The 26,009-nt window shown below is 45.2% G+C and overlaps 1 protein-coding gene across 6 annotated transcripts in view; it reads right to left on the bottom strand.

Moving 5' to 3' along the window:
- Positions 1 to 5,418: 5,418 nt before the first annotated feature.
- The window catches only part of TPST1 (tyrosylprotein sulfotransferase 1), a 95,069-nt gene continuing 74,478 nt past the window's right edge, over positions 5,419 to 26,009 (bottom strand). For 5 of the 6 annotated variants that reach the window (XM_074390277.1, XM_039460340.2, XM_074390275.1 and 2 more), the window contains 3 exons: positions 12,920 to 12,970; positions 9,092 to 9,138; positions 5,419 to 5,954 (listed from right to left, as the gene is read on the bottom strand). In XM_074390277.1, the coding sequence (XP_074246378.1) occupies positions 9,121 to 9,138; positions 12,920 to 12,970 (69 nt within the window). In that variant the 3' untranslated portion in view covers positions 5,419 to 5,954; positions 9,092 to 9,120. The remainder of the gene's footprint in view (positions 5,955 to 9,091; positions 9,139 to 12,919; positions 12,971 to 26,009) is intronic. The other variant, XM_074390278.1, reaches the window with a different exon arrangement.

Genomic DNA, 26,009 nt, shown 5'->3' with positions numbered 1-26,009 from the left:
TGCAGTGACATGATTACAGCTCACTGCAGCTTCCAATTCCTGGGCTCAAGTGATCCTCCTGCCTCAGCCTCCTGAGAACCTGGGACCACAGGCACGCACCAGCACAACCAGCCAATTAAAAAAAAATTTTTTTTTTTCTAGAGACAAGGTCTCACGATATTGACCAGGCTGGTCAAACTCTCGATTTAAAGCGATCCTCCTGCCTTCACCTCCCACCTTGAACACCTCTTTTCCCAGACTTGAAAATAAAATCCACGCTTTGAAAGGAGGAAGAAATGGGGAAGACAGAAAGCCGAGAAGCCAACCGGTTTTGCCTAGATAAACACTAAATCCCTTACACAGGGTTTACTTCAATGATACAGCTAATTAAGAGACTTTTAAAAATTCCTATCTGACATGTGAATAGCTTCTGCCTCAGTAAATGTGAACATCAAGTGTCTGTGACTGAATGAAGCAAACATTTTACACATGGGAACTCCTTGTTAAATGATTATATTATACAAAGGGGTGGATGGTACGGGGGCAAGGCAGGGGGGTGTCGCCATGCCTGTGTCTCCGTGCTCCCCACCTACCTCTTCTGTCCCTGCTCCCCATGATGCTTGTCAAGGGGCACACTGCTGAAGGAGGGGTTACCAGGTAGTACATCCAAAAGACACCTTTCTCAGCTTCATGGAATCCACTTACTTTGATCTAATTTGTTTATGCATAATATTCATTAAATGCTCACATCTGCTGCTCCTGAATATCTACACCAACTGTCAAACATATTGATGCTACTGAATTCTTAAACCGCAGGCTGGGCCCAGTGGTTCACATCTGCAATCCTAACACTTTGGAAGGCTGAGGCCAGTGACGTTAATGACGTTAGGAGTTCGAGACCAGCCTGCCTAACACAGTAAAACCTCTTTACTAAAAAAAAAAAAAAAGGCCGGGCGCGGTGGCTCAAGCCTGTAATCCCAGCACTTTGGGAGGCCGAGGCGGGTGGATCACGAGGTCGAGAGATCGAGACCATCCTGGTCAACATGGTGAAACCCCGTCTCTACTAAAAGTGCAAAAAATTAGCTGGGCATGGTGGCGCGTGCCTGTAATCCCAGCTACTCAGGAGGCTGAGGCAGGAGAATTGCCTGAACCCAGGAGGCGGAGGTTGCGGTGAGCCGAGATCGCGCCATTGCACTCCAGCCTGGGTAACAGGAGCGAAACTCCGTCTCAAAAAAAAAAAAAAAAAAAAAAAAAAAAATTAGCCAGGCTAATTTTGGTGGCGGGAGCCTGTAATCCCATCTGCTTGGGAGGCTGAGGCAGGAGAATCACTAGAACCTGGGGTTGGAGGTTGCAGTGAGCCAAGATTGCACCACTGCACTCCAGACTAGGTGACATAGTGAGAAAATCTGTCTCGAGAAAAAAAAACGAAAACAAAACAAGCCGAAGACTGGTTTATTTTAGCTTCATTTTGAAATTGTGAAGACAGGCAGCAAGACTAAGTGAGTTGTCCAAATTCAGGCAAGCTGGAGTCACGTGGTCCCTGGAGTGTGGGCTGACTATGTGGTGGAATGCGCTCCCCCTCCATGTGCCAGCACTACCATGTACCATATCCGGCCTTGACACCTGGGGACCTGGGAGTCTTTGGTTTTCTCTGACCTTTGCCACCAGATCTGCTCACTTGCAAGTCCTGTTGGTTGTACCCCTTCCAACATTTCTCCTGTCTTCCTACTTTTTATCTTGGTCACTGTTTCCACCCAGCTATAAACATCTGATCCAGGTTACTACAACAGCTCCTAGTTAGAGTCCTCTAAACTCTCTTTTTTAAACAAAGATGGCCAAACAGGTGGCTCATGCCTGTAATCCAAGCACTTTGGGAGGCTAAGGCAGGAGGATCACTTGAGGCCAAGAGTTCAAGACCAGCCTGGGCAACAGAGTTGGACTCCCATCTCCACAAAAAAAAAAAAAAAAAAAAAAAAAAAAAAATTAGCTGGGTGTAAGAAATAATGTATACAGTGGTCCATTTCCAAGACAAAGTGCCTTAAATCAGCTTAGGTCAGCAAACTAAAAAGAAACAAGCTATACTAGGCCCCTGCATGGACAGCCAATGCCTGGGTGTCACCCCCAACCCCCTTAGTTGCCCTCACCTGAACCAAAGAAGTTTAGTCCAAGATGAAAGTTTACGAGCCTGCAAAATAGCTCACTTTGTCTGTTCTTATTAGCCTGCCCAGCTACTCAGGTCATAAGTCAAATACCTGAAGAGCCCCTGAGCTGACTAGGATTGCAATGCATTGTGGGCTGCAACAAAACACAGCAGGACAACCCTAAAGAAATCACCTAAAGCCCCTACCCAACAACCAATAGGTGACATCCAGGAAGAATGTGACCCCACAGTACTCAGCCTGTGAGAAACCAGGGGAGGGACCTGCGCACTAGGGGATAAACTGCTTGTTGAAACTGTGCTGGGTGTGTCTGCAGCCAGACACCCAATATTGTAAGACCAGCATTAAAAGTCTCACTTTCGCTGTTCTCTGAGTCTCTGAGTCCATTCTTTGGGTTTGGAGGAGTTTGTTTTTCATAACAGGGAATAAAAATCATACATTCCCTTGGGGGTAAGTATTGGGATCTAGGTGGGTTATAGCTAAAGATGTTCGGCCATTGTGATATGCTCTACAAGAGTATATAACCTCATCCCCACAAACTTGGTGACATAATACTGACACAGGAAACAAGGGGAAAACCAGGTTGTGCTGAAGCTGATTTAGATTGCTATTTTGAGGCTGCAGCAGTTGAGTTCGACTTCATGAGGAAATAGGACTTAGGAGAGCTGAGCTGTGAATAAGGCTGTGATTTCCCAGGCAGGGAGAATGGGTGTGTGAGCATCTGCAAGAAGAAGAAAGCGAAGAGAATCAAAGGAGGCAGGAGAAAGGCACCGTATATGAGGGAGGAGTAAGGCCACACTGTGACAGCAGGATAGCTAAGACAGTTATTTATTTTTTATTTTTTTGAGATGGAGTCTCACTCTGTCACTCAGGCTGGAGTGCCAGTGGCACGATCTCAGTTCACTGTAACCTCCTTCTCCCAGGTTCAAGGGATTCTCCTGCCTGAGCCTCCCGAGTAGCTGGGATTACAGGCGTGCGTCTCCACACCTGGCTAATTTTTGTATTTTCAGTAAAGATGAAGTTTCACCACGATGGCCAGGCTGGTCTCAAACTCCTGATCTTAAGTGATCCGCTCACCTTGGCCTTCCAAATTGCTGGGATTATAAGTGTGAGCCACCACGCCTGGCCAGCTTAGACATTTAGATGTAATGTTAGGCATTAGAGAATCAAATGCTTTGGAGAAAATCGGTGACTTAAAACTGTTAAACACAACACTGATCTGACAGCAGTATTCATTTAATTTTCTTTTTTTTTTTTAAGACAGAGTCTATCTACCTCTGTCACCCAGGTTGGAGTGCAGAGGCGCAACCGTGGCTCACTGCGACCTTGAATCACTACTCAAGATTCAAACGATTCTCTTGCCTCAGCCTCCTGAGAAACTGGGATTACACATGCATACCACCATGCCTGGCTAAGTAAAATAATTTTTTTTGGGTAGAGACAGGGTCTCTCTATGTTGCCCAGGCTGGACATACTCATTTTCAATGGAAGGAGACAGGGCTAGGGACGTTAAGAGTCAGGCTTGTGCCTTGGCCTGACTTGGCTGAGGCTGTTTCCTGATCTGTGAAACGATGTGGATGTCAGAAGGCTCTTCAGAGGACTTGTCAGTCATCCACCAAATATTTTACTTGGTTTCTAGAAAGTGTCAGACAATTTGCTAGGTGTCAAAAGTAGAACAGGCAAGAAAAAAATATAGTCTTGGTACTCCAGGATCTTACTGGCTGGGGTAGGAGTCAGATAATAAAAAAGGCAACAAACAGATGAAACACTGCGAAGTGTGTTAAGTACCATGAAGAAGACAGGCAGCAGGAGAGTTACCATTCAGTTTAGGAGGCCAGGGAAAATCTCCTTGAGGAAGTGAGACTTACTGAGACCAGAGATTCAAGAAGGAGCTTATCAGTCAGAGGGAAGGGGGCCGGGCACGGTGGCTCATGCCTATAATCCCAGCACTTTGGGAGTTTGAGGTGGGCAGATCATTTGAGGTTGGGAGTTTGAGACCAGCCTCGCCAACATGGTGAAACCCTGTCTCTACTAAAAATACAAAAATTAGCCAGGCGTGGTGGTGCATGCCTGTAATCCTAGCTACTCAGGAGGCTGAAGCAGGAAAATTGCTTGAACCCGGGAGGTGGAGCTTGTAGTGAGCCAAGATTGTGCTACTGTGCACCAGCTGGGTGACAGAGCGAGACTCCATCTATAAATAAGTAAATAAATGAATCAATAAATAGCCAAGGGAAGAACATTGCTTGAACTGGGAGGTGGAGGTTTCTGTGAGCAGAGATCGTGCTACTGCATGCCATATGGGTGACAGAGCGAGACTCCATCTATAAATAAGTAAACAGCCAAAGGAAAGAACATTCCAGAGAGAGGAATGAGATATGCAGGGACAGGAAGAGCCTGCTATGTTCTGGAAATACTTCTAGAGCACAAGCAGTGAGGTGGGAAGAAAGGCCCGCGAAGGGATGGAGAGGAGGACCGGCTGGCCCTGGCAGGAGTCTGGGCTTTCTTCTAAGTGAAATGGAAGACACCGAAATGTTTCATCAGGTGGGGAGGGTCCTTACAGATGTGCACTCTAAAAACTCTAATTCTGCTGTGTGACCCAAGAGATACACTGAAGGTAGGATCAAAGACCTTGGATGTGGATGGAAAGAGGGGGGAAAAGAGTGGAAGCAAGTGCGACTGTCAGCTAAGTGTCTGGCTTGAGTGACAGAGCAGAAAATACTGCAACTTCTGATGTGGATATGGCCTATATGGATAGGTACAAGTTATGTTCTATGTGCCAGGCATGAAAAGGGTATTTAACATGTTAGCTCATAGAATATACAATATGGGAATTATCACCACCATCTGAACATCCTGTGTTCATAACAATGACTTCTAGAAAATGAGTGGAAATAGTAACTTCTGTGTCCTTAAGTACAATATTCAAGCATGAAATAGAACAGGATTCTGAAAGTGGATGGCGATAGGTTCTCTCCGAAATAATTATAGAAAACTTCACTAAAAAATAATGATGCAGGCCAGGCACTGTGGCTGATGCCTGTAATCCTAGTACTTTTGGAGGCTGAGGCAGAAGAATCTTTTGAATCCAGGCTGGGCAATGTAATGAGACCCTGTCTCTACCCACCGCCCCCTCCTCCCAGCCAATAATAAGCTGATAGCTCCAGGGGATTATATACAATACAACCAACCGAGGACACTGTAGCTCACCACACACAGCAGCATCTGATAAGGTCTTGTGCTTCTCTGAAATCATATTAATGAAGACATGTAACTACCAGAATGCCTCACATTGAAAGCTTTTATTTTGAAAAATAAAATACAAAAGTCATTAAGTTGTAAATGTATAATGGTAATTTCCCAACTTCTCAGAAATAAAAAGAATCATTTAAATAATTATTTATTATTACCCACATCGATACATCTAAATAGGCACACGTGTTCTATAAAACATTAGAACATGTACAGACAACCTATTTCAAAAGGAAACTGTGCAAGTCTGCATACAGGATCCCATTTTTAAACCCTCCCCTTGAAAACAAACTTCATAATCTGGTAAGAAAAGAGGACAAGAGCAGTTGTAACAGGAAACACACGTCCCTTCTGGGCTCCTGATCGCAGGGTTGTGCATGGAATCAGGATCAAGAGCTCTTTACGCAGGAGGCGTAGCCCTCACGAGGCCCAAAGGTGAGTGGACACCTCCATCCTCTCAGTGGGAGGAAACTGGCAAAGAAAGAGGAGACACAGCCAAGGTGCAGACACTCGGAGCGGGCAGCCAGTCCTAGAAATTCCCCTTTGCTGAAAAGGCAGCCTTCTTTCCTAGGGCAAACAAACAGACTGTGGTTACAGGTGTGGAGTCCCGGTGTGTTCTCCCTGTGCCTTCACCTCCTTCTTCCCCCTCCCAGCTCTGGGCCTGGACAAGCCAGATGGTCCAGAAGGCTCCTGCAGGTCAGGGGCAGGAGGATCCACACTGAGAACGCTGCCTCAGGAGGGCTGCTTGGGAGGCACACAAGCCCTCACTCTGGTGCTTTCAGAGACATGCAAGCAGCTGCCGGGTGCAAAATGAGCAGACAGTGGCTGAAACCAGGGCTGCTCCTGCCCATTTCTACATGACTGCTACTGTCGATTGCTATTGACACCACTGTGCGGGCACTGTCAGGGGGCACCCTGATTCCTCATGTGAAGAAATGATCCTAAGGTTAAGTGTCCAGGGCTCAGCACCCTGATTCCTCATGTGAAGAAATGATCCTAAGGTTAAGTGTCCAGGGCTCAGCACCCTGATTCCTCATGTGAAGAAATGATCCTAAGGTTAAGTGTCCAGGCTCAGCACCCTGATTCCTCATGTGAAGAAATGATCCTAAGGTTAAGTGTCCAGGCTCAGCACCCTGATTCCTCCTCATGTGAAGAAATGATCCTAAGGTTCTTTAAAGGAAGCTCCAGAGAACACAGTGACTGTTATGGAAATGCTGAAGCAACCCGAGAGATAACACAGTATCCATCCTAATGGCTTCGCTGTGTCCCCGTTTCTCCAGAGTCCTCCTCACCACAGGTGGGCACATCCCAGCCTCCACACACAGCAAGGGTGAAATGCTGCCGAGGCATCTGCCGTGCAGTCCCTCTTACAACATGGCTGGTAATAAACCAGGCCCTGTGTGTGTGTCCGGTGGGGTGGGCAGGGAGATGACCTGTGAACTTTGAAAGCATTTTGTATAAACAAAATTATCCAAGGGCTGATAGCTGCTGCTAAATATGCAGATCCGCAGAGCATAAGTCTAACATTCTGCATTTGCTCCTTAGCAGAAAGGAAACCCGAATCCTAGAACCTATCAATATTAGTAGCTCTGCCATCTGGGATTTTGACGGGACAGAGCAGTGTCTATGTGCTTCTTATATCTATAATCCATCAGTGCACAGCAAGTCATATTCAACCTGTTTTCTTACTGGTAAAACAGGAATACTGCCTGCTTGTCACAGTGGTTTGAGAACTGAATACAATTACACATATAGCTGTATCTATAATTTAGCATATCTGTTAGATATATCATCATGTATATATATACACACAAATACAATGCTTGGTATTTTACGCCTGGTATGGAGTATGCACAATTGTTAAATAAAGTAAAAATAAAAACAAAAGTCAACAAGTAAATTATGAGAAAAAATCACTATCAATATCAGAGTTTGAGACAGAGTCTCGCTCTGTCACCCAGGCTGGAGGGTGCAGTGGTGCAATCTTGGCTCACTGCAACCTCTCTGCCTTCCGGGTTCAACTAATTCTCCTGCCTCAGCGTCCTGAGTAGTTGGAACTACAGGTGCCTATCGCCAAGCCCAGCTAAGTTTTGTATTATTTTGAGATGAAGTCTTGCTCTTGTTGCCCAGGCTGGAATGCAATAGTGCTATCTCGGCTCACTGCAACCTCTGCCTCCTGGGTTCAAGTGATTTCTCCTGCCTCAGCCTCCCGAGTAGCTGTGATTACAGGTGCCCAAGACGCCCAGCTAAGTTTTATATTTTTAGTAGAGATGGGGTTTCACCATGTTGGCCAGACTGGTCTCGAACTCCTGACCTTGTGATCTGCCCGTCTTGGCCTCCCAAAGTATGTGGATTACAGTCTTGAGCCATGGTGCCCAGCCAATATCAGATTTTTTAAAAGGCTGTTCAAGTTCCAACTGATCAAAGGCTTTACCATATCATTTGGAAAAAAACTGATTTTTTTTTTTTTTTTTTCGAGACGGAGTTTCATTCGTTACCCAGGCTGGAGTGCAATGGCGCGATCTCGGCTCACCGCAACCTCCGCCTCCTGGGTTCAGGCAATTCTCCTGCCTCAGCCTCCTGAGTAGCTGGGATTACAGGCACGTGCCACCATGCCCAGCTAATTTTTTTTTTTGTATTTTTAGTAGAGACGGGGTTTCACCATGTTGACCAGGTTGGTCTCGATCTCTCGACCTTGTGATCCACCCGCCTCGGCCTCCCAAAGTGCTGGGATTACAGGCTTGAGCCACCGTGCCCGGCATTTTTTGTATTTTTAGTAGAGATGGGGTTTCACCATGTTGACCAGGATGGTCTTGATCTCTTGACCTCGTGATCCACTCGCCTCGGCCTCCCAAAGTGCTGGGATTACAGGCTTGAGCCACCGCGCCCGGCAAAAAACTGATCTTAAGAGAGTCTGGGTGGATAAGCAGAGACTGAAAGTCTGGGAAAGGGCGTGAGCTCTGAGCAGCTGCATCTGGAGATCTGGGCTCAGAATCCAGCTTTTGAGCTTGTGTCCCTGGTCATGATAAGGGCCATGTACTCAGAGGGTGTAGAAGGCAGGGCTGGCCTTGTCCACAACGTAGCCAACGTGGGTTACTCATCTAAGCTATCCATAATACATTAAAACAAGCAAGAGTAAACTTGAAAAACCAACCAAGAAACAACAAAAAAGATTGCAATAGTGCAAAAACATCTGCAAGTCCAGCACACAGAGAAAGCCCCTGGAGGTAGGGGTGGGCGGCTGGGGCCCCAGCTGAGGAGGGAAAGCAGAAGCAAGCAGCCGTTCCTGAGTTCTGAGTCTTCCCACCTCTGGACTATGATCTTGACAAATGACCTGTTTCCTCCAGGACCAGCTTCCTTTTCAGCAAACAGGAAGTTGGGCTTGATGGCCTCCAAGTCCCTTTCAGCTGCAGTATTTCACGGTTTAAAGGAAATAACAACACTATTGCGTGCTGATGATGAGCCAGGCTCTTGGATGATGATTCAGTCTCAGCACCATGCTCTTGTTAATATTCTCATTTTATAGATGAAGAAATGAAGACACAGAGATGAAGTAACACTCACTGCCACACAAAAAGCGAAGAGCCAGGATTTCAACCGAGGCAGATGGACTCCAGAGCTATGCTCTCCACCTCGGCCACCCAGCACCCTGCAAGAGCTCGAGTGGGCCACAGAAGGACCCAGCAATGTCCCCCAACCCTCACCTCATGTACGGAAGAGGCTCCTGGTTCTGCTACTCCACTTGCTCAGTCTGTTGAAGGAAAGAAGATAAGTTTGAATGTTCTTGAAGCTGGTCAGCATGAGAAGTGACTGCCCCATTGAAACACCAGGGGTGGCCCGCGGGCTCTGTTCACTTTCAGATGAATTCAGTGCACCACTGCTGCATGCTCAAGAATCTGACTGGCCTCTCCCCCAGTTCCTAGGAGGGAAACACTGAATCCTTGGAATTTCCTGGGTAACGAGAGTGTCTTTGTTATTTCTAAGCCCATTGGATCACATCCGAGTTTATGTTATGAGATGACTCAGGATGGAGTTCATCACCAAAAAGGCCAACCATGGGATCGGGGGGCTGGGGTTTGGAGCCCGCCTCAACTCTGGGGAGGGAGGTTGGCTGGAGATTGAGTTCTAACACAGGACCATTGATTTGATCAATCTTGCCTGCATGAATAAACCCCAATAAAAATGCTGGGTGTGGAAGTTCAGTGGCACTTCCCGGTTGGTGAACACAAGGGTGTGCCGGAAGGGTGACATGTCGATTCCACAGGGAGCAGGGACAGAAGCTCTGCACTCAGGACCCTCCCAGATCCACTCCTATCTTATGGCTGCTCCTGATCTGTATCCGTTATAAAACTCTAATTGTTAAGTACTGCACTTTCCGAAGTTTTATGAACCATTCTAGCTAATGATTGAAACTGAAAGTTCTGTAGGTGTCAACTCACTCACACTAGAGGTTAAACTGAAGATCTTAGAGGCCCATTTCTGTGTGTGTGCATGCGCACTTCTGCATGATTTTCTGCTTTCTTAGTCGACAAGGTTTCCCTCCGTAACCTAGGCTGGAGAACAGTGGCACAATCACAGTTCACAGCCTGGGCTCAACGGATCATCCTGCCTCAGCTTCCCAAGCATGTCACCACGCTCGGCTAATTTTTTTTCTTTTGAGATGGAATCTTGTTTTGTAGTGAAGGCTGCAGTGCAGTGGCGTGATCTCACTTCACAGCAACCTCTGCCTCCTGAATTCAAGCAATGCAATTCTCCTGCATCAGCCTCAGGAGCAACTGGGATTACAGGCATGTGCCGCCATGCCTGGCTAATTTTTTTGATATTTGTTTTTAGAAATGAGGTTCTGCCATATTTGCCAGGCTGGTCTTAAACTCCTGACCTTAAGTGATCCACCCACCTTAGCCTCCCAAAGTGCTGGGATTACACGTGTGAGCCCAGCCCAGTTAATTTTTTGATAGAGATGAGGTCTTGCTATATTGCCCAGGCTTTCTGCCCAATTAAAAAATCTTTTTCTTATGATTCATAGGAATGATCTATAAATGATCTATAATCTACAGATAAGGTGGGTTTTTTTTTTTTTTGAGATGTAGTCTCACACCGTCACCCAGGCTGGAGTGCAATGGCACAATCTCGGCTCACTGCAACCTTCACCTCCTGAGTTCAAGCGATTCTCCTGCCTCAGCCTTCCAAGTAGCTGAGATTACAGGTGTGCACCACCATGCCCAGCTAATGTTTTTTCTATTTTTTCCAGAGACAGGGTTTCACTATGTTGGCCAAGCTGGTCTCAAACTCCTGACCTAGTGATCCGTCCACCTTGGCCTCCCAAAATGCTAGGATTACAGGTGTGAGCCACAACACCCGAACACTTTTGGATTTTATATTCCTTCAAGACAACCTCTTGGAATATTCACTGGCTCCAACCTCCACAGCCTGTGAGTGAGTCTGTTCATGAATTTGCCCAGGTTTCTGGGACACCATGCCCAGCCTGGGCCCAGAGCTCTGTGCCCTCTTGTCTGCATGAGTTGGTCAGAGTCTTCTGGATATATCAGGAGCTCCTTGAGAAGGTTTTTCTTACCCCCATTACTCAGGAGTTACTCCAATTCTTCACCATAGTAGGCACTAAGTAAACAATTGGTGATTAACTGAAATGAATGGATGGATGAATATCAAGTATATGTGAGTTAAGAATATGCTTTGAAAGTACTTTAAAACACTCAAGTCATATGTATCAATTCCTAGCGGCTGTTTTCAGACAAGGATAGGGGAAGGAAGAGGCTTCAACTCCGGTGTGAGATATGGCTTCCCTCAGAGGGCGGCCCATTCACTCCAGGCTTGCTTCAGGCAACTGGACTTCACACTGGGCTCCTCTAGGCATGTCAGCCAAGAGACTCCCTGTTTCTTTCCAAGCCAGGAAACAGGACTGGAATGCAAGTCAGTGAGAGCAGACGTTACAGGGAAAACTCTGAATCTGCTTATTTTTTTTTTATTTTTGAGACAAGGTCTCACTTTGTCACCCAGGTTGGAGTGTAGTGGCACAATCTAGACTTGGCAACCTCCACCTCCCAGCCTCAAGCGATCCTCCTGCCTCAGCCTCCCAGGTAACTGGGACCATCAGCCTGCACCACCATGCCTAATTTTTTCTTTTCTTTTTTTTTTTTTTTGAGACGGAGTTTCGCTCTTGTTACCCAGGCTGGAGTGCAATGGCGCGATCTCGGCTCACCGCAACCTCCGCCTCCTGGGCTCAGGCAATTCTCCTGCCTCAGCCTCCTGAGTAGCTGGGATTACAGGCACGTGCCACCACGCCCAGCTAATTTTTTGTATCTTTAGTAGAGACGGGGTTTCACGATGTTGACCGGGATGGTCTCAATCTCTCGACCTCGTGATCCACCCGCCTCAGCCTCCCAAAGTGCTGGGATTACAGGCTTGAGCCACCGCGCCCGGCTAATTTTTTCTTTTTTTGAGGCAGAGTCTTGTTCTGTCACCCAGGCTGAAGTGCAGTGGCATTACCTTGGCTTAGCAACCTCTGCCTCCTGGTTCATGCAATTCTCCTGCCACAGCCTCCTAAGTAGCTGGGATTACAGGTTCCCGCCACAATGCTTGGCTAATTTTTGTATTTTTAGTAGAGATGGGGTTTCACCATGGTGCCACGTTGGTCTTGAACTCCTGACTTCAAGTGATCCACCCACCTCGACCTTTCTAAGTGCTGGGATTACAGGCATGAGCCACCATGATGGCTTTAATCCTTCAAACTCTCACCATCCTTCCCAGTGGCTGTGTACAAAATATATTTATTTTTTTAATTTTATTTATTTATTTTTTTGAGACGGAGTTTCACTCTTGTTACCCAGGCTGGAGTGCAACGGCGCAACCTCGGCTCACCGCAACCTCCGCCTCCTGGGTTCAGGCAATTCTCCTGCCTCAGCCTCCTGAGTAGCTGGGATTACAGGCAGACACCACCATGCCCAGCTAATTTTTTGTATTTTTAGTAGAGACGGGGTTTCACCATGTTGACCAGGATGGTCTCAATCTCTTGACCTTGTGATCCACCCACCTCAGCCTCCCAAAGTGCTGGGATTACAGGCTTGAGCCACCGCGCCCGGCACAAAATATATTTATAAGTCTTCTAGGCTCCAAATGAGAAAAGTCAAGGGGCCATGGATATATAGCACACACAATAAAAACAGAGAGGGTCACTGGATCTTTTTCTTTTGAATTAGGCACTGGAAGGCTGGAGCAGCTTTACCAACTGGGTGACTTGTGCATGACCTCAAGCAATCAGAATCTGGTTATCAATAAAGCATTTCCCTAGTTTTGGGAGACACTGAGCTCTCTGAAATTAAGACTGTGTTAAATTATTTTTAAACTCAACAAGTCGCAGAGACTCATCTTTCTTCCACTAGCACATATGATTATCACTTTTCTTCTTCTTTTTTTTTGTTTTCTTGTTTCTTTTTAATTTTATTATCTCTTTAAAAAGATTACTTTAATGCAAGAGCCAGTCTATTATCAGAAGGAAGAAGCAGACACAGTACCTGTGGTTTTTCTTTAAGAAAGTCAGGTAGCTGGAATTCTCCCTTATAGACCTGGAAAAACAAAGCAGGTGTGAGTTTAAGGAAACAGGTCTGGTCCCCACCATTTCAGGATATGTGCTATGCCTGACCGTGGACGCGTTTACTGCTCCACTGAGAGTGGATTTATTTATTTATTGACAGAGTTTCACTCGTTGCCCAGTCTAAAGTGAAATGGTGTGATCTCAGCTCACTGCAACCTCTGCCTCCCAGATTCAAGCGATTCTCCTGCCTCAGCCTCCCAGTAGCTGGAATTACAGGCGCCTGCCACCATGGCCAGCTAATTGGTTTGTATTTTTAGTAGAGACGGGGTTTCACCACGTTGGCCAGGCTGGTCTTGAACGCCTGATCTCAGGTGATCCGCCCTCCTCGGCCTCCCAAAGTGTTGAGATTACAGGTGTGAGCCACCATGCCTGACGCTGCTGGTGAGTTTAGAATGAGGGAGAAGCCTATCAGTTCAAGAGCAGGCAGTGGGTAGAACTGAGGGAAATCCCCATTCACTGCCATTCCCTCCTGCTCTGTGTTTACCAAGTGCTCACAAATGCGGGCTGGCTAGGAGAGGGTTCACGGTGCCTGAGTAACAAAGAAAATCACCCTGACTGCCAAATCCCAATCACTTTGGCTGAGAGGAAGCAAGCCCTAGGCAACCGCTCTCAAGCAACCAACACAGAACTCACATAGTTTAGGAACAAGCTCCTCCTAGTTCCTTTTGCAGGGTAACAAAACTGCAGCCCCTAGGAGTGTCTCCAAGATACCATCATCTCCCTCACACCCTCACAGGGTCCCCAGTCACTGGGAGCTTGCCTAGCTGCTCCCTAAAGAATTTGCATATAAGAATCATTTGTTTGGCTGGGCACGGTGGCTCACGCCTGTAAAACCAGCACTTTGGGAGGCCAAGGTAGGCGAATCACCTGAGGTCAGGAGTTCAAGACCAGCCTGGCCAACATGGCAAAACCCCAGCTCTACTAAAAATAGAAAAAATTAGCCAGGCATGGTGGTGGGCATCTGTAATCCCAGGTACTTAGGAAGTGGAGGCAGGAGAATCACTTGAACCTGGGAGGTGGAGGTTGCTATGAGCTGAGATCACACCATTGCACTCCAGTCTGGGCAACAAGAGCGAACTCCATCTCAAAAAGAGAATCATTTGTTCTACCCTGACCCCACAGCTTGGATAGTTCCAGCTTGCTAGAGTGGGAAGTGTCTGAGCCCTGGGAGCACTGTGTCATGTGAGCACTCACTTCCATCTGCCTGACCCGCCTACTGTCTGGGGCAAGGAGACAGTGCACCCAGTGGAGAGGCCAAAACTACTAGAATGTTTTGTTTTGTTTTTGTTTTTGTGTTTTTTTTTTAACCAGATCCTCAAGTGTCTTCCCTTCTCCCTCTATTCAAGAAACGAGTCCAGCCCCCAGCCACCCCACCGTTTTCCAGGCCCAGGGGGACATCACTGCTCAGGCCCACAGGCCACTCCGCTCTGTGCACTGGCTGCTGGATGGAGCCAGTGCAGGTCACTCTACTCCCATCTCTCTTCTGTTGTCAGTGGGTTGGGGTCTCAGGTGACTTTTCTTTTCACATTCTCTCAGACACCGAATCTCCTCTTTTAGCTAGCCTCTTCTGCTAGAATTTAGGCAGAAGGTTTAATTCAAGCCCAGGTAGTCACACAGGTTCAGTAGCAGGGCAAGGCTCAGAGGCCCCAGCCCAGTGCCCTTCCATTAAACCACGTTCTTTGCATCTTATATTGCGGTTAGCAAATCTATGGTGAAGTCTTTCTTCCTCTTTTTGGCTTGTTAAAAGTATGAGTAAGGCCGGGCGCGGTGGCTCAAGCCTGTAATCCCAGCACTTTGGGAGGCTGAGGCGGGTGGATCACAAGGTTGAGAGATCGAGACCATCCTGGTCAACATGGTGAAACCCCGTCTCTACTAAAAATACAAAAAAAAAAATTAGCTGGGCATGGCGGCGCGTGCCTGTAATCCCAGCTACTCAGGAAGCTGAGGCAGGAGAATTGCCTGAGCCCAGGAGGCGGAGGTTGCGGTGAGCCGAGATCGCGCCATTGCACTCCAGCCTGGGTAACAAGAGCGAAACTCCGTCTCAAAAAAAAAAAAAAAAAAAGAAAAAGAAAAAAAAATCTAGGTATGCGATGTTACAAATCTAATAAAAAACCAAAAGGGGCTAGGGTAAAATATCAGATAAAGGCTCAAGCAAAAAATCAGTGGGCAGCTGTGCAGAGATTTCCTCCTCACAGTACCCTCTAGGAAACAAATGCCTCGGAAGTTGGGAACTGTAATACCAACAAAATTAACACTTTCCAATGACGAAGGAATTTCTATGCAGTGTAGGAAAAAACTGACCCACTAAAGTGCCCAAAACAGCAGAGCTAGAAACAAAATCTCCTTTCGTTAACAAAGTTTCTGGACATAATATTTTGAGGTACTAAAAGACAGAGGATTCTACTTGACAGCAATGAGCTAGGTATTCAGAATCCAAATGTTTCTACAAACCCTCCCACCTCAAGCACTGAAGAAAGAGAAGACAAAAGCGAGCTTCTGATTTGAAGGGCAAATTGGAAATAAAAATAGTAACAGCTAAACTTTACTTTTTTCTGTGCCCCAGGTTGGTATTAAGTAAGTGCCTCCTCATCAAATCGCACAATCTCTTGAGGAGGTATTATTCTTTTTTTACAGATAAAGCAACTCAGGCACAGAGAAATGAAGTAATTCATAGACTGGTAGTAAAATGGGACACTTCTGTAGTACTAGATTGAACTTCATTTTAAAAGAATCACTCTAGTTGCTGTTCAGGCTGTAGTATGGAGTCTATAGCTATAATCTAGGGAAGAGATAATGATGGCTTGGACCAAGGAGACAGAGGCAGAGATGGTGAGAAGTGGCGGATTACCATTTTCTTTCCTAATTACATATAGATATCCTAACAGATAGGATGTGGGATGTGAGGGACAAGGAGAATCAAGAAGGACTCCAAGGTGTTTTGCCAAAGCAACTACCAACTAGAAACACGGAGTTACCCTAAGTTGGTGGGGTTTTTCATTCAATACTTTAAATATTTCACGCTGTAAGTCTAAGAGCAATGAGACAATAGAAAGAAAGGGCAACCAAAATAGAAAGGAAGAAGTCAAATTATCCTTGTTTATAAATGATATAAGCTTGTATTTGGAAAAACCAGGACTCCACCAAAATCTACTAGAACTGATAAAGTTGAAGGAAACAAAAATCAACATACAAAAACTAGTAGCATTTCTATATGCCAGCACTGAACAATCTGAAAAAGAAATCAAGAAAGTAATCCCATTTATAACAGCTGTAAATAAAACAATTCTCAGAAATTTAAAAAAAAATTCTAAAATTTATCTGAAACCATGAAAGACCCAGAATAACCAAAGCTATCCTCAACAAAAAGAACAAAACTGGAAGAATAACATTACCTGGCTTCAAATTATATTACAGAGTTATAGTAACCAAAACAGCATGGTACTGGCATAAAAATAGACACACAGACCAATAAAATAGAATAACCCAGAAACATATCCAGACATCTACAGTGAACTCATTTCCAACAAATGTGTCAAGAACATACATTGGGGAAAGAACAGTCTCTTCAATAAATGGTGCTGGAAAAACTGAATATCCATATGTAGTAAAATGTAACTAGATACTTGCTGGGCATGGTGGTTCACACCTATAATCCCAGCATTTTAGGAGGCCAAGGCTAGTGGATCACTTGAGGCCAGAGGTTTGAGACCAGCCTGGGCAACACAGTGAGATCCAATCTCTACTCAAAATACAAAAATTAGCCAGGCATGGTGACATACCATTGTAATCCCAGCTACTCAGGAGGCTGAGGCATGAGAACTGCTTGAACCTGGGAGGTGGAGGTTCCAATAAATTGTGATCACACCACTTCACTCCAGCCTGGGTGACAGAGTGAGACCCTGTCTCAAAAAAAAAAAAAAAAAAAAAAAGGACCTCTATTTTTTTCCATATACAAAAATCAAATCAAAATTAATTAAAGACTTAAATCTAAAACATCTAACTATAAACCTACTAAAAGAAAACACTGGAAAAACTCTCCAGGACATTGCACTGAGCAAAGATTTCTTGAGTAATACACCACAAAGACAGGCACCCAAAGCAAAAATGGCCAAATGAGATCACACCAAGTTTAAAAACTCCTACACAGCAAAGGATACAATCAACGAAGTAAAGCGACAATCCAGTGAATGGAATAAAATATTTTTAAACTATCCATTTGACAAGCGATTAATAAACAGAATATATAGAGAGTTCAAACAACTCAATAAGGAAAAAATCTAGTAATATAATTAAAAAATGGCCAAAAGATCAGAATAGACATTACTCCAAAGAAGGCATACGAAGGCCGGGCGCGGTGGCTCAAGCCTGTAATCCCAGCACTTTGGGAGGCCGAGGCGGGTGGATCACAAGGTCGAGAGATCGAGACCATCCTGGTCAACGTGGTGAAACCCCGTCTCTACTAAAAATACAAAAAACTAGCAGGGCGTGGTGGCGCGTGCCTGTAATCCCAGCTACTCAGGAGGCTGAGGCAGGAGAATTGCCTGAACCCAGGAGGCGGAGGTTGCGGTGAGCCGAGATTGCGCCATTGCACTCCAGCCTGGGTAACAAGAGCGAAACTCCGTCTCAAAAAAAAAAAAAAAAAAAAAAAAAAAAAAGAAGGCATACGAATGGCAAGCAGGTATATATGAAAAGGCACTCAACATCACTCATCATCAGAGAGAGGCAAATCAAAAATGAGATACCGTCTCAGGCCAGTTAAAATGGCTTTTATCCAAAAGACAGGCAATAACGCATGCCAGTGAGGATGTGGAGTAAAGAGAACCCTGATACACTGCTGGTGGGAATGTAAATTAATACAACCACCATGGAGAACAGCATGGAGGTTCCTCAAAAAACTAAAAATGCAACTGCCATATGATCTAGCAATCCATTGCTAGGAATATACCCAAAAGAAGTGAAATCAGCAGATCAAGGAGATATCTGCACTCTCATGTTTGCTGCAGCACTGTTCACAATAGCCAAGATTTGGAATCAATCTATGTGTCCATCAACAGATAAATGGATAAAGGAAATATGGTACATATATATAATGGAGTAGCTATTTAGCTATAAAAAATAATGATCCTGGCTGGGCGCAGTGGCTCAAGCCTGTAATCCCAGCACTTTGGGAGGCCGAGAAGGGCGGATCACGAGGTCAAGAGATCAAGACCATCCTGGCCAATCTGGTGAAACCCCATCTCTATTAAAATACAAAAATCAGCTGGGCATGGTGGCGCACGCCTGTAGTCCCGGCTACTCGGGTGGCTGAGGCAGGAGAACTGCCTGAACCCAGGAGGCAGAAGATGTAGTGAGAAGAGACTGCACCACTGCACCAGCCTGGCACCTGGCAACAGGGCAAGACTGTCTCAAATAATAATAATAATAACGATCCTGTCATTTACAATAAGGTGGATGAAGCTGGAGATCATTATGTTAAGTAAGCCAGGCACAGGAAGCCGAACTCCATGTTCTGATTCTTTGTGGGAGCTAAAAATTAAGATAGTTGAACGCATGGAAAGAGAGAGTAGAACAATGGTTACCAGAGGCTGGGAAGGGTAGTGGGTAGGTGGGGGGCAGGGAGGAGACAGTTAATGGATACAAAAATGTAATTAGGTAGAAAAAATAGAAAAAATAAGGGGCCGGGCGCGGTGGCTCAAGCCTGTAATCCCAGCACTTTGGGAGGCCGAGCCGGGTAGATCACGAGGTCAAGAGATCGAGACCATCCTGGTCAACAAGGTGAAACCCTGTCTCTACTAAAAATACAAAAATTAGCTGGGCATGGTGGCGCGTGCCTGTAATCCCAGCTACTCAGGAGGCTGAGGCAGGAGAATTGCCTGAACCCAGGAGGTGGAGGTTGCGGTGAGCCGAGATCGCGCCATTGCACTCCAGCCTGGGTAACAAGAGGGAAACTCTGTCTCAAAAAAAAAAAAAAGAAAAAATAAGATCTAGCATTTGATAGCACAACAGGGTGACTACAGTCAACAATAATTTACTATATATTTAAAAATAACTAAAGAGTATAACTGGGCCGGGCGCGGTGGCTCAAGCCTGTAATCCCAGCACTTTGGGAGGCCGAGGCGGGTGGATCATGAGGTCAAGAGATCGAGACCATCCTGGTCAACATGGTGAAACTCCATCTCTACTAAAAATACAAAAATTAGCTGGCCATGGTGTCGCGTGCCTGTAATCCCAGCTACTCAGGAGGCTGAGGCAGGAGAATTGCCTGAACCCAGGAGGCGGAGGTTGCGGTGAGCCGAGATCACGCCATTGCACTCCAGCCTGGGTAACAAGAGCGAAACTCTGTCTCAAAAATAAATAAATAAATAAATAAATAAAAGAGTATAACCAGATGGTTTGTAATACGAAGAAATGACAAATGCTTGAGGTGATGGATACCTCATTTATCCTGCTGCAATTATTACACATTGTATACCTGTATCAAAATATCTCACATACCCTATAAACATACACACCTACCATGTAACCACAAAAATAAAAATTAAAAACAATAAATATACAAGTATTCCACTGCACTCTCTCCTTGCTTTGTTTTCTGTGGAGACTTCCATGTTACTCTGATCCTTGTTCCTCCATAGGTCAGGTGTGCTTTGCCCTCCAGGTTTTTTCAGGGTGCTGTCTTTGATTTTCTACAATTTGAATATGATGTGCCTAGGTACAGATTTTCTGGCATGTGTGTATGTAAGTAAGTAAGTAGGATGGAGTCTTAATCTGTCACCCAGGCTGGAGTACAGTGGCATGAACCCAGCTCACTGCAGCCTCCACCTCCCACTGTCAAGTGATTCTCCTGCCTCAGGCTCCTGAGTAGCTGGGATTACAGGTGCCTGCCACCAGGCATGGCTAATTTTCATATTTTTAGTAAAGATGGGGTTTCACCATGTTGGCCAGGCTGGCCTTGAACTCCTCACCTCAAGTGATTCACCCACTTCGGCCTCCCTTCCTCCCTTCCTCTCCCCTCCCTCTCTCCCTCTCTCCCTCTCTCCCTCCCTCCCTTCCTCTCCCCTCCCTCTCTCCCTCCCTCCCTTCCTCTCCCCTCCCTCTCTCCCTCACCTCCTCCTCTCCCCTCCCTCTCCCTCCCATCCTCTCCCCTCCCTCTCTCTCCCTCTCTTGCAGTCCCCAGTGCCTAATGTTCCCATCTTTATGTCCATGAAAACCCAATGTTTAGCTCCCACTTATGAATTGGGAACATGTAGTTGCGGGTTTTCTGTTTCAGCATTACTTGACTTAGGATAATGGCCTCCATCTGCACCCATGTTGCTGAAACTGCATTCTTGTTTTTGTATCTCTTCTTGTTTTTTGGTTTCCCTAAAAACTCCTTATTAAAATAGGGTCTGAAAATTACAGTTCGTTTAGCAGTAATCCACCATCATCATACAGGAGACTGATCGGTGTGGTGGTAAGGTGTCTGTGTGGTGGGGGGAATATCCTATAATCAGAGTTAGTTCTCAGTCTTTTGGTGAGCCTGTGTGCCTCGGCTGTGTCTTTCACAAGTGCTTCTCACGTTCCCTTCTCCCTCCTTAGGTGGGACCAGAAGGCTAGAGAGGGCTGCGGTTGGGTGTTTCCCTTCTGATAAAGTTTGGGTATTTGTCCCCTCCAACTCATGCTGAAATGTGATTCCCAGTGTTGGAGGTGGGGCCTGGTAGGAAGTGTTTGGGTCGTGGGGCCGGATCTCTGCACTAATGCGTGAGTTCTTACTCTATTACGACAGTTCTCACAAGAGCAGCCGGACAGCCGGTTGTTAAAGAGTCTGGCACTTCCCTCCCCCCTCTCTCTTGCTCTCTCTCTCCATGTGATGTGCCTGCTCCCTTTGAGTTCCACCGTGAGTGACAGCTTCCTCAGGCCTCACTAGAAGCTGGGCAGACAGATGCTGCCACCATGCTTCCTGCACAGCCTGCAGACAAGTGAGCCAAATAAACCCCTCTTCTTTATAAATTACCCAGTCTCGGGTATTCTTTTATAGCAATGCAAAATGGACTAATGCATCTTTCTCCAGGTCAGTTAGGCACTGGTAGAGCACAAAATGAGGCTTGATAAAATAGTTTACTTTGAGAGCAAACCATTGCTAAGGAGCGCTCCAACTTATTTCAAGATGATTATTTCCCCCTCTCCCTACCTGAACCTTGAGATTTTTCCTCTTGTCCTGAGAACCTGGTGAGTTTCCTGGAGGCGATCTGTGATTCTCAGTAATTTCTCTTTGTATTTTTGTGGGGAGAGTGATGCCAGGAATCTTTTATTCCATTATCTTGCTGACATCACACTGTCCCCCTAGTGTCTTTATTTTCTCTTATGTTCTTCCTCCGTAAGGGAATCTATCTCTTCTGCAGAGGTGGAGTGGGGTATTAAGATAGAGATCTGGAAGTCTAACTGTTGCGACACACAGTGTCAGCCTCCCTATGTTTAGTATCAGACTTCATCCCTTTCCACTAATTTGTAATACTTGATGTTTCTAATTCCCAAACATTTGTAGGGTTCAGGGTGAACTGGCTTGCTTCTTGTCCCTTTGCTTTCTTGTATCCCTGTTTTTCAGACACTTACATTAGGTTATCTTCCAAATGACTCAGTTCCTTACTATTTTTACATTAGCTTTCCATCTTCATACATTATGTTTCGAGAGTGACAAATGAGTTTCGGGTTGCTAGTTTGGTGGTCTCTGAAAAGTGAGACATAAAAGAGATGTACTAAAGACAGAGGATCCAGTAGTGCTAGTTTTAAGGAAACATGTTACTAGGGTGCACACACGGTACATATACTCTCTGAGGTCCAGGGGACTTGTGGCTGGAGGCCGCAAGGGTTTGTGAGGCTGGAAACCACCACTATGGGAATGCAAAGTTAACAAGTACACTCCTATTAGGAAGTAAATTTCATGTTGTGCAAAGGAAGAGGCATGTAATTCTCATAATCTTTAGGTTTACTATTAATTATTGACAAGAGACTGGAGCTGGGAAAAAGAGAGTTCTAATGTTCTATGATTCTGAAGGAAGTTTCTCAAAGCCTGAGTAAGACAGAGATTGCTTTCTTGTTTCCACACCTGACCTCTCTAGCAGGCCTTTTGGGTATTCTACCTAAGGACCTAATGAATTATAGAGGTTACTGCACCTTCCCAATCTTCCATAGTACATACACTACATAAGGCCTAAAAGAAAAGCATATAAAAATGTGGGCTCTAAGCCGGGCGCGGTGGGCTCTATATACAGCATTTAACACTGCTTTAACAGCTTTTACTTATGGCAGTGGTGGTATGTTTCCATACAAGAGGCTTTGGCTGTCAACAGACACCATTACAAAGGAAATAATTCAAATATAAAAGTAAATTGTATTTGCTGCTTTGGGTTTGTAGATGGAAATCAGGTTCAAGTTTTTGGAAAGGGGATGTAAGTAATTCCACTATAAGAACAGCCTTCAACTGTGGGATTACATAGAATACAGAGATAGAGAAGGAAAAAAGATTTGTCTAAACTGCTTATGAAGTTTCAAAAAACTAAGAGATTCTGAGCATTGGCTAAAGTGAGCAATGTGTCACACTGTCATCTGTCCTCAGGCCACTCCAAGCTTTCTTACAGTTGCTAAACCCAATGCCACTTCGCCTGTGCCACAGCCTCACCTATACAGTCATCTCCTGGTATCCACAGGAAATTAGTTCCAGGATCCACAGATGCTCAAGTGCCTTATAAAAAATGGTGTAGTATTTGCAAATGACATACACATTTCCTCCTGCATACTTCAAATAATCTCTAGGCTACTTATAATACACAATGTAAATGCTATGTAAATAGTTGTTATTCTGCATTAAGGAAACAGTGACAGAGTCTGTCATGTTCAACACACATGTAAGCATCATTTTGCCCCCAGATATTTTCAGTCCAGGGTTGGTTGAACCTATGGATGTGGAAACCACAGATACAAAGGGCTGACTATAGCAACAATTTATAAATCAGATGTAAACAGGCTGGGTGGGGTGGCTCATGCCTATAATCCCAGCACTTTGGGAGCTGGAGGCAGGCAGATCACCTGAGGTCAGGAGTTCAAGACCAGCCTGGCCAACACAGTGAAATCTGTTTCTACCAAAAACTATACCAGTTAGCTGGGTATGGTGGCGGGCACCTGCAATCCCAGCTATTCAGGAGTCTAGGGCAGGAGAATCGCTCAAACCTGGGAGGCAGAGGTTGCAGTGAGCCAAGATCACACCACTGTACTCCAGCCTGAGCAACAAGAGACTCCATCAAAATAAAAAAAAAGGTGTAAAGTCTCAGTGCATCTTAAAATAAATGCCATTAACATTACTTCTAGACTGCAAATCCAATCTTCTCCAGTCCCCAACCTAGGGGCAGGTTTTGTGGAAAAGAATCTTTTCAGGGACCGGAGGAGGAGGCAGTTTCGGGATGATTCAAACATACTATATTTACTGTGTACTTTATTTCTATTATTATTATATCATAATATATAATGAAATAATTATACAACTCGCTGTAATGTAGAATCAGTGGGAGCCCTAAGCTTGTTTTCCTGCAACTAGATGGTGCCATCTGGGGCTGATGGGAGACAGTGACAGATCATCAGGCGTTAGAATCTCATAAGGAGCACACAACCTAGATCCCTCGCATGCACAGCTCACAAAAGGGATCATTCGTGCTTCTATGAGAATCTAATGCATTACTTTTAATGCAAAAATCACAATTACTTTTGCACCAACCTAACAGAGCAAACAGGAAGGCAATGAGCAAGTGCTGATAACTAAGTGGTAATGAATGAAACAAAGAAATAAATAGAAATTCTAAAGGCAGACAGAAGCCTTAAGTCTTTAATAAAGAGATGAACAGTTCTATAAGGAAAAGACAGGCACCTTCTCTTTGTAACACACAATTGCCAGTTTTCTTTTGATGAAATAAAATTTCAAATAATGATCAGTAATTTATTGTAAAAGACAGAAAATATGTGACCAAATGCAGAAGTGTTTCTATCCTAAATCATCAAGATTCAGTTCCTTCTTGGCGAAAATCTATCCAGAAAGTTAACTTTCCAGAATGACTCACTTCCCAAGGGTTTCTGAAAGCCAAGATTTTACAAATTATAGAAAAAATCATCAGAAACGTTATTAAGCCAAATCTGTACTTGGCTTAATCTTGTGAAGAACATGACCTTGTTTAACCCTCTTCCAAGTGTGGGATAGATCTAGTGACTGGCTTCTAACAACCAGAATTTGGCAAAAGTGATGGGATGTTACTTCTTTTTTTTTTTTTTTTTCAGACGGAGTTTTGCTCTTGTTACCCAGGCTGGAGTGCAATGGCACGATCTCGGCTCACCGCAACCTCCGCCTCCTGGGTTCAGGCAATTCTCCTGCCTCAGCCTCCTGAGTAGCTGGGATTACAGGCACGCGCCACCATGCCCAGCTAATTTTTTGTATTTTTAGTAGAGACGGGGTTTCACCCTGTTGACCAGGATGGTCTCGATCTCTCGACCTTGTGATCCACCCGCCTCGGCCTCCCAAAGTGCTGGGATTACAGGCTTGAGCCACTGTGCCCGCCCCGGGATGTTACTTCTGAGATTAAGTTATAAAAAGTCTGTATCACCTGTCTTGGGCACTCTATCTTACTCTACTGCATGCTTGCTCTGAGGTCGGCCAGCTGCATGTTGTCAACCACCATAGAGGCTCATGTGGCAAGTAACTGACATCCATCTCCACAAGAGCCAGCAAAAACCTGAGGCCTGCCAACAGTCACACAAGAGAGCTTGGAGGCAGATCCTCTCCCCGCCGAGCCCTGGGATGACTACAGCTTGGCTGACAGCCTAACTGGAATCTCATGAAAGATCCTGAGCTAGAAGCATCTAGGTAGCTTTGCCTGGATTCCTGAACCACAGAACCAATGAGATAATACATGTTTGTTGCTTTAAGCCATTAGTTAAGTTTTAGAATAACGTGTTATGCTTCATATATAAATCTTGCAGATTTTGGTGTCAGGACTAAAGTTCTGTTGTAACACATCCCAAAAATGTGGGAAGAGTATTAGAACTGGGAAATAGGTTCTGATGATAGGGCCCAGTTCTAAAACTTTAAGGCTTTAAGGAGAGCAATAGTAAAAGCCTAAATTGCCAGAAATTGACAGTTGGTAGATTTTGGATTGTTAGGAGGTGGATGTGAAAGTTTTAAGGAATATGAGGAACATCTGACTAGAAGCTGGAGGCAGGGGGATCTCTGCTATGTAGCTGCAGAACATTTATCAATGCAATTTTACAGTGATGTAGAAGGTAATGTGCCGAATGAATTAGATGGTCTAGCCAAAAAGATTCCAAGCAATGTTAACTGCCTGGTTTCTCCTTGGTTTCAGTAAGATGTAAGAAGAGGGAAATTTAGGGAAAGACTGTTTAGAAGGAAAAGGAGCCTGGACACAATGGTTTTGAAACTGGAGGTGAAAATGCTCAGCCTCACCATCCTCAACACTAGCCGTGTGGCAAGCTCACATTTCCTTCACTCATTCTGCTTCCATCATCAGAGCACCTTCTCTACCTCCGACTCCCTTGCCTCTCCTTCATAAGGACCCTGATGATTACATCAGGCCCACCAGATAATGGATAATCTTGTCATCTAAAATTCCTTAGTTACATATGTAAAGATCCTTTTGCCAGATAGCATGACATATTCACAGATCCCAGGAATTAGGATATGGACATTTGGGTTTTTTTTTCAACTTTTATTTAGATTCAGGGGGTACATGTGCAGATTTGCAACAGGAGAATACTGTATGATGCTGAAGTCTGGGATATGACTGAACCTGTCACCCAGGTAGTGAGCATAGTACTCAACAGGCAGTTATTCTTTTTTTTTTTTTTTTTGAGACGGAGTTTCGCTCTTGTTACCCAGGCTGGAGTGCAATGGCGCGATCTCGGCTCACCGCAACCTCCGCCTCCTGGGTTCAGGCAATTCTCCTGCCTCAGCCTCCTGAGTAGCTGGGATTACA

The sequence above is a fragment of the Saimiri boliviensis genome, chromosome 20, assembly GCF_048565385.1.
Source record: "Saimiri boliviensis isolate mSaiBol1 chromosome 20, mSaiBol1.pri, whole genome shotgun sequence".
Taxonomy (NCBI): Eukaryota; Metazoa; Chordata; class Mammalia; order Primates; family Cebidae; genus Saimiri; species Saimiri boliviensis.
The sequence above is the reverse complement of the archived record's forward strand: the minus strand, read 5'-3'. Positions and strand labels throughout refer to the sequence as shown.